The sequence below is a fragment of the Phodopus roborovskii genome, unplaced genomic scaffold (genome assembly GCF_943737965.1).
Source record: "Phodopus roborovskii unplaced genomic scaffold, PHOROB, whole genome shotgun sequence".
NCBI classification, from domain to species: Eukaryota; Metazoa; Chordata; class Mammalia; order Rodentia; family Cricetidae; genus Phodopus; species Phodopus roborovskii.
This window is the reverse complement of record NW_026126418.1, coordinates 42,179,291-42,196,454: the sequence shown is the minus strand read 5'-3', so window position 1 is coordinate 42,196,454 and position 17,164 is coordinate 42,179,291. Positions and strand designations below refer to the sequence as shown.

Sequence of the window (17,164 nt, the reverse complement as noted above, 5' to 3'; positions counted from 1 at the left end):
AATTCCATTATCTAGTGATGAATACCTGGCTGTTATCAATTTTATACTTATCTCTTTCACTAGGAGTTGGTTGGGGTGTTGATTGCTACATCATCTCAGGTGTTGGCTATTATCCTTAAGATAATTTATAAAGTAGAGGTAGTAGATTAAGTGAGGGTAATATTCTTTTTATTCTTTTATTTTTGCCAGATAAGTATTTGATGTTTTTCATCAGAGATGTATAGAAAGATGGTATTTCTTTTTATTATTATTTTATATTTTGTGTGTATTTGTGGAGCATAGGCTATTAGGCTTGGTGGCAAGTGCCTTTTTCTGCTGAGCTGTCTTATTGAGCTTGAGACTTAGTAGTAGATCTGATGAGTCCTATCATATTGGTACTTTTAGTAGAGTAAGCACCCAAGCAATGGTTGGTTCAGGCAAACATGTCCATAGGTTATTAATACATATTATAGAAAAATGCTAATAGGAATTTAAATAAAATTTTTTTATTTTCACACTTGGAATTTATATTTAAGTTAACTTAGAAAAATATATAAATTGGGTGACTTAGGAATAGTAACTTGAATAGAAATAAATGTTTAAATTTTAATGTTTATTTTATTCAAATAAATTACTTCTGATTGCTGGCTATGGCTATTTGTGTGGGTAGGGATATTTACCCATCAATTTGTTGTAGGAAATCAAGTTGAGCCCACTTCAGTGAATTCTTAGTCAAATAACTTGTGATTTTATTTTATTTTATAATCTAATTGTCCTATGAACAAAGCAGTTACTCATATCATTACAGTTAAAACTAGTATTTTCCTATAAAGCAGTAAACACTTGTAAGGATTGTATTGAAGATGAAAACAGTAAAATTGATATATGACTTCATCTGCAATGAGTAGTATATAAACTTTAATGCATTCCTAATATTATTTTATATAAATCCTGCGCCAATTAAAACTTATAAAATCAGGTGACTTTTAACGTTTACAGTAAACCATAGTCATAATTTTCAGTAATCCTCTTTAACTCCATAAAGATCTTTATTTTTATTTATTTTTAACTTTTATATCCTTAGACTAAGGTCCAGTGATCTGTGGATTCCATTACTTAAACTAGATAGAACCAAGAACAGTGCCAGTTCACATCTATGATCCTAGTACTTGGGAGGCAGAGGCAAGAAGATAACTAGTTCAAGACTAACCTTTTCTATTTACTGAGACTGTCTCAAAAACCTAAGAGATGGGGACTTAGCACACTGGTCGAGCATTTGCTTATCACATCCAAAGCTCAGGCTTTGACTCCATATTCAGAAAATAGATCCCATGACTAATTTCAGGGAGTATGTATGAAGCTATTCAATGACCATCACCAACTCCTTCCCTCTAATGATGTTCCATGATGCCATTTCTTCTATGAATTACTTAGCTAGTTAAATCAAAGGAATACATGCTTGGGCTGCTAATCAGATTTTCTATCTTTTCATTGTGCTTTAATATCAAAATATTTTCAGTTCCTTTCTTTATTGAGAAACAAATTTTAGAAAAATTTACCTTATTCTTAATAGTGTATAGTTTACCAAAGTGTCTCATAATTGAAACACTGGAATTTTTGTCTTACTAATTTAACAATAACTTCAACTTTTAAATTAGTAATAGTTCAAGCTCACTGACATTATGAGGTCATATTACATCCAGTATCACATTAAATGATAAAGGTAAGAGAACTCCTATTGCGTTGACATCATCATGTTTGAACTATTATTTCCTATGGGATTCTGGAATGCAGTGAGTGCCTCATGGTGTCAAAATCAGAAGCCAGCATGAACTCATTTGTGTAAGAAGTTTGTATCTCGGGTAAAATTCTTAATGCCCTTTGCACTTGCAGCGTTGCCGGCTGTACTTAGTATGTGTATCCAGGTGTGGGCAGTGATTCAGGGCTTTGGTGATCTCTCTTACCGGCCCAAGGATCCAAGGCAGTCCGTGCAAAACCTGGCCAGCAGCCCGAGTGAGTAGGAGCCATGTGACTCTGGTGAGTTGGAGTGTGCAGTTGCCTCCTGCTTCAGAGCTACCTGATCCGAATACTAAGCAGAGCGAGTGCCGGACTGAGTGGAAGACACCGAAGACACTGCAGTGCAAGGTGCTTTTTCCAGAGGTGTCACAGAACATGGATATTAAAGACCAAGGAGCCCAAATGGAGCCTCTGCTGCCTACGGTAAGAGACAACCTGCTGTCAGATAGCTTACCGCTTTGCTGCAGAACCTGTCAGGCAAGTGGCGCGCTGCTAGGTGCTGGGAGAATGTACTTTTGGGGTGGTGGATAGCTCCCACAACATAAGGACAGGGTCTCCTCCCATCTCCGGAGAATGAAATGCTTAAAGCACAGAGCACATGCTCCCCCCACCCCTTCTCAATATGGATGCAGCATGGTGATGAAATGTCTCATGTTTGTTGCTGTTTGAAGAAATGGCTAGGTTTTAGTAGCAGGGACAGTTGTGTGTCTTTCTCCCTGCCTGTTAGTGCTTATCTTTCTGTTTCTGTGGCTTTGCAGTACTGGCTCAAGCCCCTGTAAAAAAAAAAGCCCCCCTTTATCTTATTTAGCCCTGATGCATTTCTTGCCGGTGCTTCATCCTCAGACAGTGAGGTGAGGGAATCTGCTATTACAGCTCTAGAGACTTAGTCTCCATAGAAAACAGGGGAAAAGGGTCCCCCCCCCCCTCTCTCTCTCTCTGTGTGTGTGTGTGTGTGTGTGTGTGTGTGTGTGTGTGTGTGTGTATGAGAGACAGAGAGAGGAGAGAGCGAGAGCGAGAGAGCTGTCAGTGTCTTTCTCAAGGAGAAGTGTATCACTGTTCATGTACGTGGAAGGGATGCGTTTTGGGAGACAGGCGTACTATTCACATTTGAATGTCTGAAAGGTTGCTGGACTGTCGTTTGGAATTAGCCCATCTGTTTATCGCTGGCTCCTTTAGCCGCCTGCTTAGATTTAATTTTGGGAGTGATTGATTTGCCTGTCTTCTACACAATCCCTCTGCCTGGTACACAGACTTTGGATTTCAGGCAACGTCCTTTTTAGTCTGGGGCAGCTCATGCTGCTATGTTTAAGGGCAGCGCCGAGGAGGGGGCGGGTCAGCATTTACTTGATAAATCAGAGATGCCAAAGGTTAGTCTCTAGCCTTCTATCAGCGTCATCACGGTTCAGAACAGCAGAAATCTCCGCAGTACCAAAAACACATAAATAGCTGTTTTTTTTTTAGCTGTTGGGTTGTGACCAACCTTGCAGACTAGGACCGCTACAAACTGTCTATTTCTAAATCCATACCCATCCTTTGAACACAATGACATCGTAGGAGGATAGAGTAATTTCTGTGCTACTGATTTAGGGCCTTTGGCTCCAGCTGGGCTCTAATGCTGCAAAAAAGATCCGGGTTTGCTTCCTGCATCAGCTGTGGCTACTGAGCATGCCCAGTGCTTCCCGGACGCCAGGTTTGGATAGGGAGCAGAGAGGTGGGAAGAACAGAACCTAAATTAAGAGCAAGGGCAGTGTCAGAGAAGGGGAAAAGAAGTATGTCAGTTAACCTGCCTACTTAAAGCTAGAGCCGTGTATGTGTGTGTGTGTGGGGGGGGATTTGGAAATTTGTGTACACCCTTAGATGCATAAATTATGGTTCAGTGGTTACTCAGAATAAATAGTGTTAATGATACCAGGAGCCTTTGGTCTATAAAGAACAGGGAGGAACTATACACAGGAATTACAGGATGGAGATTTAGGAAAGATTAAATATAGAGGGAAAAATCCCTTTTGTGTCAGGGGGATTGGTGGGGGTTGGGACTTGTCCTAGAAAAGCAGGTTGAGGCCAGTTTGATGTGGCTTATGGATTGTCACTTGGTGGGAGCAGTTAAAGGATTTAAAACCAAATGAGGATTATCTGGAGGAATTTAGAAATGGATGACATTGCTAGGCTAGATGGGCAACTGGTCTGTGGCTTAAAAGAGCAAGGGACATAAAGTTTGGCTAGGAGAGAGGATCTACAATGTTTGGCAGAGAAATTTAATGGCCACATTTGAAAGTTTGAATTTCATGGGCACTGACGGCGTATAGAATAGCTTTATGTTAACAGTAATGCAGAATCATGTAGGCAATATGTTATAAATATATAAATCTAAGAAATTAGGAAGAATAGTGAATTTTTGACCCAATTTTACATTTGTATAGTGTTTTTAACCTCTCCAATTTAAAGGTCATATGTGCTATGTGAAGCAGCTTTTGTTACCTTTATTTTAAAGATAATAAAAAGTTGAGGCACACGGAGTCTAAATAAAATGTTGAAGGTTATACATATTAAGGAAGCCCACACTAGAATAAGTTTAGGTCTTCTAAACTTATTAAGAATATTTTTAATCACGGTTACTACAGTCAGTCTCTGGGCTCTATATGTATAGATATATAAAGAAAAAGCAATAGTTGGGAGTTTATATTAGCAAATTTATCAGATGACTTTGCAAACAATTATATGAGTGGCAATGTGACAAAATTAATTAGGAACATTCTGTGCCAGGTCCTGACAGTGCTATTTACTTATTGTTTTCTGTAACCTTGGAACACTTAGGTCTTAGATTCCATAACTGAAAAATGGGAAGGCTGTGGAATATGCCTTTTGCTTAATTCATTTATAGTCTTTCATTTGTTTCTCTGTGTATAGGGTATCACTTTGCACGCTATGGCACATGTGTGGAAGTTAGAGAACAACTTGCAAGAGTCAGTTCTCTCTTCTTATCATGGGTCCTTAAGTGTGAATGAACTCAGGTCCTTCTGGTGGGTAGCAAGCTGCTTTATCAACTTATTTGTCTCAGTGGTCAAAGGCCACATTTTAAATGTGGTTGGATAATATAGGAATGGATGATGGAATTTAGCATCTTTTTGTGTTCATTTACATTTTACAAATGTTCAAATTTATTATTTTATGTTTGGAAAGGAAGTTATGAAAATATTCTATTAAGTTATATTAGGGAATGGAAAAAGTTAGAAAAAGAGAACATGGATTGGCTAGGTAATATTTTTATTTAATTCAAATTATAATTTATATTATAATTTTAATTTAAAACAAAATTGTTACACATTACTACATAACTATATAGGGAGATATAGTATAAGAAATCAATCCTTATGTTTATTTGAAAACCTACTCTAGAAAGGTGAACTATAGAGATACATTTATGCATTGGGTGCTAAGGTTATGAGGATGGGTGGGAAAATCTGAAATATACATGTATTAAGTTTATGGTAAAGTTTTTGAGATCAGATTAAGGAAATGGAGTAGTTTAAAATGTAAAGGAAAAATCTGGGCCAAGGTGGCCCTCTAAATATAATCAGAAGACATGCTCATATATTAATGATATCATTTTAGTATAGCCTTTGATGATGGTTACTTCAGAAATTGAAACTGTACCTACACAGATAAAAGTGTATTACAATGTTCTGAGTGTGAATGAAGAAATGTGAGTACCACTTCCAACCTTTGAAACTTTAACAACCAAAGTAACTTCATTCTCACAAGGTTTAAGACCATTTGGCTTTAAGTCCTGCCTTTGTCAGTATGTGCGGTGAATGTTAGCTAAGATTTCCTATGTATTTATGTGCAGGGACTTAAACCTAGGAAACCACACATTGAGGTAAGCATTTTTACTGAACCACATCCCAGTCCTTTATTATATTTTTAGATAAAAGAAATGTATGTTGAAGATTTAATACTTTTTAAAAGTTATCAAACAGAGTCTTTCTCTGCAATTCAGACTGGCTCAAACTCAAGAAAATTCTTTGTCTCAGCACTGGAAGAACTAGGGTTAGAAATGTATACCACCACACCAGGCTTTAATACTTTGGTCATAAAAATTACCTGGCATATTCTCTGGGTTATGTTATTTTTCTTTAGAAGCAAGAAACAATTCATTTATAATATGCCACTTATGAAATAGTATGTTTTTTATTTATTATTAATTACTATTATTTTTAATCATTTTTTATTTTAAAACAATCTTTTCTAATTTCACATACCAATCCCAGTGCTCACTCCCTCCCTTCCTCCTGCTGTCCCCACCCCACCCCCCATCCACTCCTCAGAGGGAGTAAGCTTCCCATGGAGAATCAATAAAGTCTGGCAGTTCTCTTTGAGGCAGGACCAAGGCCCTTCCCCCTATATCTAGGCTGACCAAGGTATCCCTCTAAAGAGAATGGTTTCAAAAAGCTAGTTCAAGCACTAGAGATAAATCCTGGTCCCACTGCTAAGTGGTCCCATAAACTTCCCAAGCTGTAAGCCACACAACTGTCACCCACATTCAGAGGGCCTAGTTTGGTCCTATTCAGGTTAACACCCCCACCCCCACCCCGTGCTATGTAAGTCCAGATTTGGTAAGCTCCATTTGCTCAGGTCAGCTCTTTCTGTGGGTATCCCCAATCTACTTACATGTCTCTCTCCCTCTCTCTGTCTCTCTCTCACATTTTATCTTTCATCTTTCTTTCTTTTTTTCTTTCTTTCTTTCTTTTTTTTTTGCAAATAACGCAATTTCATTCTTACAATTAGCTAAAAATTCCACTTTTAGGTCATATCACATATTTTATCTATTTGCCTGTTGATAGACAAGTAGATTGCTCTGTATCATGCTATTATCAGTGACGTTAGAGTAAACATGGATCTGTAGTATCTTCGTGGTATGCTGACTCAGATGAGTGGTATAGTCAGATAATATGGTGACTATATTTTTAAGTTTTTTTGAATCTCCATATTCATTCCCATGTGCTTGTACAAATCTGTCTTCCCAATAGCAGTACACAATGGTCTCTTTCTCCCTACATCCTCACCAGCATATGTTGTTTATTTTCTTTGTGATAGCTATTCTGACTGGACTAAGATAGAATCTCAGTATAGCTTTGATTTGATTTTCCTCATGACTAGGGATGTTGACCATGTTGTATATCTCTATTAAGAACTGTCTGTTGTGTTCATTTGCTGATTTATTTATTGACTGGGTGATTGGGGTTTGGCATACTTGATTTTTTTGGTTCTATGTATATCCTACCTTTATATTTGTCTGTTATCAGATATATAACTAGCAGTGATTTTCTTGATTCTCTGTAGGCTGTCTATTCACTCTTGTTTCTGTTTCTGTGAAGGAGCATGTCAGTTTCATGCAGTCCTGATTGTCAGTTCTTTAATTATGTACTTGCTAAAGTTTATATCTTTAAGTATCTTCCCCACATTTTTCTACACGCATTATGAGTTTTCAAATCTTACCCTAAAATCTTTGACCCATTTTAATTAATTTATTTTTTGAAGGAGGAGTATATAGGCTGACAGATACAGATCTAACTTCATTCTCACTTCATTCTACAAGTGGATATCTAGTTTTCCAAATTCTATTTGTTAATTGGCTTTTTTCCTGAAATGTGTTTTGTTTTGCACCTTTGTAAATAATTAGATGGCTGTCCTCTACAGCTACATGTCTTCTTTTGTCTCAGTGTCATGCTATTTTCTCATGATGGACTCATTGATTAGAGTTCAGATTCTGTGACACTCTAGCATTGTACTCTATGCCCAGGGTTGCTTTGGCTTTTGGGATTTGGTTTCTTATACTTTATTTTGTTTTCTTTATTTATGAAGAGTTCAATTAGAGTTTTGATGGAAATTGTATTGAATCAGTAGATAGGTTTTGCTAACAGAGCAATTTTCTCAACATTAATTCTGAAAAGGTTTTATATTTTTAGAGAAGTTTGTGTTCACAGCAAAATTGAGTAGAAGATGCAGAGGTTTTTCATATACACTTTTCCTGTCCACATATATAGCCACTTTTACCAACTAGCAATATTACCAACCAGAATGGTGTATTTTGTTACAGTTGATAAACATAAATCGACATTCTTCAGTTATTGGTAGGATATTTGCTCCCACCTTTCTACCTCTGTGTTTGGATTTTATTGGGCTTGAGCTTGCTCACATCTTATGCATGCTTTTACTGTTATTAACTAAACAGTCACTGCCAAATCCTGGATCATCTAGATTTTCGCCTATGTTATCTTCTAGTGGTTATGTAATTTTGTATTTTTTAAATTTCTGAGTCATCTTGAGTTAATTTTTTTCTGAGGTATGTAAAGTATATGTTGACATATATAGATATTCAAGAGTTTTGTTGAAAAAGATTAACATTTATCTACATTGTATTGCCTTACTCTTTTGTCAAAGTCAAGGCGTAATAGATCCTATATGTCTGTGGGTCTCTTTCTGGTCTCTCTTTTTCTTATCTCTCAAGCTACTTCATATATTGCTATAGCTTTGTTGCAAGTCATGATGTTGGACACTGTCAGTCAGTCATTTAGATTTGTTACTCTTCTTCAAAAAAAAAAGTCTTGAGGATTATTCCTTTTTTACAAAAACAGATAATCAGCTTACTGATACCTTCAAAATGATTTGCTCATTTTCTTTTGCTTGTGATTGCATTGAATCTGATCAGATTTAGAAGAACAGATGTGTAGCAAGTGTTCTTGTCAGACTATCTTTGGATCGTAGCCTAAAAATAATGACACAGGGACTTATTATTAATTATGAAAGCTTAGCCTCAGCTTAAACTTTTTTCTAAATCACTCTCATAACTTAATCTGTATCTGTTACTCTACGTTCTATCACGTGACTCAGTTACCACTTACCTCTTCTTAGTATGGCACATCTGACTTGCCCAGAGTCTGCTGGCAAAATCAAAAGTCTAGATTCCTCCTCCCAGTTTCTCTCTCTGCCTAGTTGTTGGTCATTCAACTTTTTCCTACACCAATCACAATAATACATCTTCACACAGTGTACAGTTATCTCACAATACAAATGTCTAGAAAATAATGAGTTTTCCCTCTCAAAGGACATAGAGTATTTCTCCATTCTCTTTTTATTTAGTCATTTGATTTATTTTGTCATTTTTTTTTCCTAAATGGACGTTGTATATCTTTTGTTAAATTTATACCTATGTATATTTGGCATCAATATAAATGTTAATATATTTTAAATTTCAGTTGTACTTGTTTAGCACTGGTAAGTATTGACAATAATTAATTTTTGTGTATATCTTATTTCTTGTACTTTGTTATACAAATTATCTTCAGGAGGAATTTTTTTGTTGATTATTTAGGATTTTCTACAGAAACAATTATTTTACTTTCAAATAAGGAAAATTTTTATTTCTTCCTTCCTAATCTATATTTCTGTCTTTCTTTTACTTTATTGTAGTTGTGACAATGCTAAAGTGATAGGAGTTAGAGGGATTTTCCTTAACGTGTTCCTGGTCTAAGTTGGAAAGCTATGAGCTTCTCATCATTAAGTATGATATTAACTGTAGAATGTTGTAATTGCTCTTGATTAACCTGAGAAAGTTAATCTTTGCCCCTGGTTTATTGGATTTTTATCATGAAAAGCAGTTGGATTTGTGTTAAAGATCCCTTAATATTCATAAGAAATGTCCATCTGTAGCTTCCTTCCTTCCTCCCTTCTCCCTTCTCTCTTCCTCCCTCTCTTGGTCCTTTCCTTTTTTATTTTTATTTTTAGCAAATGTGCTTGTTTAGTTTTACCATTAGCATAATACTAACTTCACAAAAACTGACCCTGTTTCTTTTTCTTGAGACTGTAGAAGTTGTATAATTTATTACTTGTTTGTGTGAATTTTCCAAAATACCCTGGCACTTTTTGTTTTAGAATCATTGATACAACTTCTTTAGAGATTTTTATATTATTTTTTGGTAAGAGGACTATAGATATAAACTAAAAGCTAGAGTTTAGACTAGTCCCCCTACTTTTTGAGACAGGGTGCCACTATATGCCCTGGCTGACCTGCAACTATCTATATATACCAGGCTGGCCTCAAATCCAGTGATTCTCCTGCTTCTGTCTCCTGAGTGCTTGGATTAGAGGCATGGGCCAGCAGACCAATTTCTTGATTCACAGATGATGAAGCTGAAACTGAGAGACATAAGGAAATATGTTTAAGGACATACTGTTTCTGATAGTTAATAGTAAGAGCTCAACCTAGTATCTGAATCTTTTAATTCATGCTTTATATCATTATATAGTTCTTGATTTAACATAGTGGCACTAACTACATGGCACATTGAAATGGTATTTCGGCAAACTTTACAATGCAATGCTAAACACCTCAAGTCCTCATGATAGTTCTGAAATGTTACTAATGTCTTCCATCTTCATAGATGGAAATTGAGGCTCTGATAGATGAGGAACTTACCAGGTTTGACACAAATAATGAGTACTTAGCTAGAGTTGGAAAATATTTCATCTAATTAAAAGTAATTCCATTCCTTCAAAACTAATTAAAAATTCTAAGAGCTAGAAGTTAGAGGGTACTTTACAGTCACCCTCTCTAACATGTGCTGCCCACATATTTCTGGTGTGGGGCTGCCACTAGTTCCTCACCTATGAGTTGAAATTTGGGATTACGTCTCTCCTTCATGCTGGCATGTTGTTTGGCTTGAAAAAAATTTTGGGTTGGGCATTAAAATGTTTTAAAACAAGATTAGAGTGACAGTTGCATCACTTGTGGAATATTATTTTAACTAGGCAAAAATGTGTTATACATGTTTGGTCTAATGAAAAACTGAATGGCCAGTAGCTAAGCAGGAGGGGGAGACTTGGGGCTGGCTGGGAGACAGAGAGAATAAGTAGGAACAGAAATCTAGATGGGAGAGGAGAGAAGGAAGAAAAGAATGAGGGAGAAAGAGCAGGACATGCTCAGGGCCAGAAACCAGGCAGCTGCCAGCCAGCAACTGGAGGAAATGGAAAGTAAGACATACAAGAAAGAAAGAAAGAAAGAAAGAAAGAAAGAAAGAAAGAAAGAAAGAAGGAAGGAAGGAAGAAAAAGAGCCCTGAGGCAAAGGGTAGAAAGAGAGACAAGTTAATTTAAGTTAAAAGAGCTAGCCAGAAACATGCCTAAGCTAGGCTGTGCATTTACAAGTAGTAAGAAGTCTCCTTTTTATGACTTAGGAGCTATGTGGAGGCCCACAAGAAAAAGCCTGTTACAATTACGCTGTAAATTTATTGAAAATCTTCATTGAACTTCAAATGAGAAAATTAGGTGACATGTATTACACACAAACAAAATTATTTAAAAATAAATGAATTGAAAAAAATGATATTTCCAAAGCCAAATGTGGTGTCACATGCCTTTAATTCCAGCACCCATGGGACAGAGGCAGGAGGATCTCTGAGTTTGAGGCCAGACAAGATCCTTTCATGAAGGGGAGACATAATCCCAAATTCCAACTCATGGGTGGCAGCCCCATACCAGAAGTATATAGGCAACACAGATTTAGAGAGGACAGCCAACTTCTAGCTCTTAGTCTCTTCACGCTCCACTTCTACAGTACTCTCTGAATCACACAGGTAAGGGTGTGATATAGATGTTACTTTTAGGGCTAAGCATGACACAATTACTCATCTTCTGTATTCTGACCAGATGCATGTCTCTATATTAATTTAAGCCTGCTGCAAAATGAAGCTTCTCTGATGAGGATTGAGAGCTGCACTAATCTATAGACACACAGACAGCTATTTAGAAGGCAGTTTGATGCTTAGTGAAATAATCATAGTAAGTTCTTCCCTAGGGTCTATAACCTCCTAGGCATGAGTCATTGGCCAGAGTACAGTGCCAGTCGCAAGTTTTGTCCTATATAGTGGGCCTTTAATGTAATCAGAAAGCAGTTGGTTACTGCATAACATTTCTGTCACTATTATACCAGTTGGCATACTTTGCTGGGTCTGATGTTTTTGTAGTTGTTAGCAGGGTTCATAACTGGGTAAGTCTATTGATGACTTTTCTCTCCCAGGAGACTACTTAGCACTATGGATGCTATCTAGTAGAGAGAAATTTTCTATATCAAGATAGGTTGATATCTGCATCTCCTATGATTCAATTATGCAGTTTCTTCAGCAGTATAGTCTTACTGTCTATTTCTGGTAGATACCCAAGGGCAGGGACAATATTCCCCCAAACAGAGAGTTTTAAAATATAAATCCCAGTGGGTAGTATCAGAAGTCATCACTCTCGTGTTTTCTTATTTAGCATTTTATTAAAAAATGTTTAGCTATATGATATCTACATTAGTAATATGTACATACATATATTTATATCCTGTTCTTCAGTGGATTTGACTTCCCTCAAAGCTGTCTGTTTTAGGTGATTTTGTGCTACTGTCACACAGCCAAGTGTATTGAATTTCTCAAATATTTCATGAATAACTTGTTAGACATTGGTATGAGTGACATGAATGAAGAGCTAGATTTTTGGGGTTGGGTAGTGGGAGCTGCTCTGATTAGAAGATATACAAACTTTCATTTGGTAGCTACATGTTCCATGCCTTACTTTTCTTATCTGTAAAATATGAACACAATAGTATCTATGTTGAAGATTTGTAAGAGTTAGTGAAATACACACACACACACACATATATATATATATAAAATATTCTTTGGACTAAGGACAAGTAACTATGATTACTGCTATTATTATTGGTTTCATATTTTTACTTTTTAATGAAAATCATTATAACAAGGATTTAAAACTTGATATGCATAATTTTCAACCATTGATCCAACTCAATTTCTTTTTTAATTTAATTTTTTAATTTAATTTATTATTTTACATGTCAATCCCAGTTCCCTCTCCCACCCTCCCTCCCTCCAGTCCTCCCTCCTGTTATCCTCTCTACCCCCTCACATGTACCCTGACCACCCTCCCCTCCCATCCCCCACCCCAATCCCATATGTAGGGCAATGCCATCCAGGTGGGGTCTTGTAGATCTGTCAGGTCATTTGAAGTAGGGACTAGGACTTCTCTCCTGTCACTTATGTATTTGACAGTAAAGAGAATTGTGTCAGTAGTACGAGAAGTATACAAGTACATTTTTCTTAATTATAGGATTAAGACTTACTTTTTAGGATAGCTTAGAAAGCATTGAATATAAATATGAAAGTAGACATTTTATTATTTTCTTAACTTTTATTGTAGATATTTTTACTCACACAGTGATTATAAAAGTAGATACATAGAGCTGCATAGGTATTTCATGCCTCTTATGCCATTGATAACATTTTAAGTAACTATAGATAATTAAAGAAAGCAGAACATTGATTATTGATACTGTTAACTTTGCTTTCTTATTTACCATGTCACCGGGACTCTAGAAAAAGATGGCTCAGTTGGTAATGTGCTTGCTGTTCAGGTGTGAGGACCTGAGGTAGGAGCTCTACTCCCTAAGGAAAAAGTTAACCTTGGTGATTTGTGCTTGGCATCCCAGGGTTAGAGAGGTAGTGACAGTATCCAGGGTGCTCACTGGCTAGCTGGTCTAGCAGAATTGGGAAGCTTCAGCTTCACTGAGAGACTCTCACAAAAAAATGGGGACAACAATTGAAGAAGACAACTGAATTAACACTGGCCTGCACATACACAGACACACACAGACAGACACATACACACAGACACATACAAACACACATAGACACACAGGTACACATACAGACACACATAGGTAAACACACAAACACACACATAAACACAGACACACTTAAACAGGTATACTGACACTCACATAGACATACAAACACAGATGTACACACTTAGGTACATACACACACCAAAATTTAAAAAAATCACTAATTTTCCTAAAATATACTATTAAATGTGTTTAATATATAATTCAGAAAACCACATTACATATCATACCTCTTTATTCTTCTCTAATTTGTGACCTTGTTACTTTTAACATATATAAGTCATTTAAAGATATTACTGTTATTATTAGTTTTTTGATAATTTTGTGCAATGAGTTTTCATCAAGTTCACCTTCCCTTCCCCTATCCCTAACCCTTCCTTCCCACCCAACAAGCAAAAACTGATTATTTCTTATTGTGTATTTGTTTGAAGATTTTATAATAAGATTCAAGTTCTAAATTTTTGGTCATTAATATCACAGAGATGATATTCCCTTTTCTATGCTTCATATCACTTGACACATGACCTTTTTATTTAGTGCTGTTAACCTTGATTATGGAGGCATTTCTTAGCTTTTGGAATAACAAGTAAAAAAGAAAATCTTCCCTTTTGTAAAAAAATCCCGGGGATCCTTTGAGATGTGCAAGTGTGCTTCCTTCAAGCGTTAGCATCCTCATGGTGCACATTTCCTATGGTAAGTATTTTAATATTTCCTGCCATAAGTAATCTAGTATTTCCTGCATGATGGTTTTCTCTTTCTCTTAGTCCCATCTGTAAAATGTAAGGTCTAGGCCACTTGTGGGTCTGGGGGCTCAGGCTTGTAATTCTAGCTACTTGGGGAGGATTGCCTGCCAATTCAAAACCTGTCTGTGCTACAGAGTGAGTTCAAGACCAGCTGGGGCATATTAGTGAGACTTATCTTAAAAAAAGAAAAAACAGGGCAATCTATATAGGTCAGCGGTTGATTATTTGCCTAACACTGAGCCATTCTGTCAGTTCCTTTTCCAGATTCATGACTTTTGCTTTTGTTTTTGACCCATTCAGGTTAACTAAGGAAATCTATGTGACCATTGAGAATTGTAGCTATTCCCTAGCTCCTGTTGAGATTATTAGTGGATACACAACTGATGGCAATGACCCCCTCTCCCTGAATCTAATAGTAACAAATAGTTCAGTCAGTTAGTGAGAAGTAGAATCTTGAGCTCCTGCTCCATTACTGCCTAACTGTTGATGGGTGCATTCTTACATATATCTAGTGTACCAAACTTTATTTTTAACTTAAAAAAGTAATACCAGGCACATACCATATCATGGGTGTATAAGGTGACCCAGTTGGAGGAAAAGGGTCCCACAAGCAGGCAAATGAGTCAGAGACAGCCCCTACTCCCACTGTTAGAAATCCCACAAGTACACCAAGCTACTCAGCCATGACATATATGTAGAGGACCTAGGTCAGACCCCTACAGGCTGCTATATCTGGAAGTCCTGGTTACTTGATTCTGTAGGATGTGTTCTCATGGTGTCCCTATCCCCTCTAGTTCCTTTGATCCTTCCTTCCCCTTCTCCACAGAATTTCTTGAGCTCTGCCTAATGTTCGGCCATGTGACTCTGCATCTGCTCCCATCAGTTGCTGGATGAAGATCCACTTGTCTCTTTGTTGATAATTCTGCTAGACTCCAGTCCCAGAAAGCTCTTCAGGCAGGACACACTGTAGGTGAAGGTTTTGTCACACAGTTGGTGACCAAGTTACTCCACTTGAAGCTTTCCTTTTACAGAAGATGGCTAGTTCATGCTGTGTCCCCATTACTAGTATTTGCTAGAGTTACTCCCACAGAATACATAGAGTTTCCCTTGCACTAGGCTTCCAGCTTGCCCCAAATGCCCCCAATTCCAGTCATTTCTCCTCCCTCCACCCCTACTTGATAGCTTTCTGATCCCAACCCCACCTGTCCCCAATCCACCCATGAAATTTATTTGATTTTTGCACCCCCCCCCCAATCGCTCCTTGTTGCTTGGTCTTTCTGGGACTGTAGCATGTCCCAGAATGTCCACTTATAAATGAGTATATACCACATTCGTCTTTCTGGGTCCAGGTTACCTTACTCAGGATGATTTCTGTTTTCTAGTTCCATCCATTTGTCTGCAAATTTCATGATGTCATTGTTTTTAACTCTTGTTTCTCAATTGTTTCTTTATTTTCTTTATCCATTGTTTGGTTGAGGGACATCTAGGTTGTTTACATTTGGTGACTGTTATAAGTAAAGCTGCTTGTGAGTTCATGATTGCTATGGCTGTATCTTGCCCAGGGGATGACATTTCTCAGCCTCCTATATCCTGACATTTTCATTTTTTTCTTCTTCTCTATCTTCCAACAATTTTACCTGACTCTTGAAAGGGATGTTATATAAATTATATAATATGTCAAGATAAACTATAGATTTTCTTTGGTTACAAGATAGGAGGTTTCCATACGATTTTTTTTCATATCACTTTCATTTTGGTTTACCTTCTCCCATCTTCTCTCCCCATCTTTTCTACCTCCACTCCTTTTCTACTCTCATAGTATCTATTCTCTCCATTCCTTAAGAAATCTTCCTTCCCACAGCTTCTTTCTTATCTCTTGGTCCCTACAGATCCAGGTTGAACAAACAAAATTAGAGATCTGAAGTTAGGGCCCACATATAGGAGAGAAGATGCTGCGTTTATCATGCTTCAATTACCTGCCTCAATATATTTTTTACAGTTTTAGTTATTTACCTGCAAATTTCATTTTCTTTGTAACTGAACAAAATTTCAATTGTGTATATGTAACACATTATCAGGTGATTGTTGGTAGTTCAATCTCTAGCTTCTTAAGTAACTCATTGATTTCTATAATTGCTACACCATTTACGTTTCCAGTAGTGAATATGGGATACTCTTTCTCCACATCCTCACCAACATCTGTTATTTAGGTTTTCTCTCTTCTTTTCTGTCCTTCTTTCTTTCTCTCTTCCTTCCTTCCTTCTTTCATTCCTTTCTTTTTCTTTTTTCTTTTGTTTTCTTTTTATGAAATTAAGTCTCTTTTTGTAGCCATGACTGGCCCTAAGCTCACTATATAGACCAGAATGACCTCAAACTTTTGCTTTTGTCTCACGAATGTTATGATTAAAGAAATGTGCCATTAAGCCTATTATCATTTGATTTCTTGATACTGGAATGAGCTGGAATCTCAAGTAGTTTTTATTTGCATTTTCTTGGTGGCTGATGATGTTGAATACTATTTAAAAGTATTGTTTTGTTTAAAAAAATAATTTCAGGAAAGGTGATTAGTTGGATATGGCCACATTGGGAAAAATTACTAATAAGTTCCAGGGAAACCCCTAAATCTTAGGTGTCTTGCCATGAGATTAAAGTTTAAGTAGAAGGTCTAGGATGTGGTATCAAAGTAGTACTAGTCAAGTTGTAGTCCTGCCCACCATTGACTCCTTTGAGGTTCACTCTTAAACTGTAAGGTAGTCTGACAAGTTAGAACTTTGTTAATCTTTTTCTGAGAGACAGAATCCTCCTCTAGCTGGGGCTTTTCCGTCTCTTAGCAAAAGATTACTGGGGAAATTTCCATTTATTTGGGGTCTGATAATTAGATTGAGTGATACTTCATTTCTGCTAGGT

General features: G+C 36.8%; 1 protein-coding gene across 1 annotated transcript in view; it reads left to right on the top strand.

Moving 5' to 3' along the window:
- Nucleotides 1-1,861: 1,861 nt before the first annotated feature.
- Nucleotides 1,862-17,164, top strand: part of Slc4a10 (solute carrier family 4 member 10) — a 246,997-nt gene continuing 231,694 nt past the window's right edge. The window contains exon 1 of the mRNA XM_051184581.1: nt 1,862-2,199. Coding sequence (XP_051040538.1) covers nt 2,152-2,199 — 48 coding nt within the window. The 5' untranslated portion in view covers nt 1,862-2,151. The remainder of the gene's footprint in view (nt 2,200-17,164) is intronic.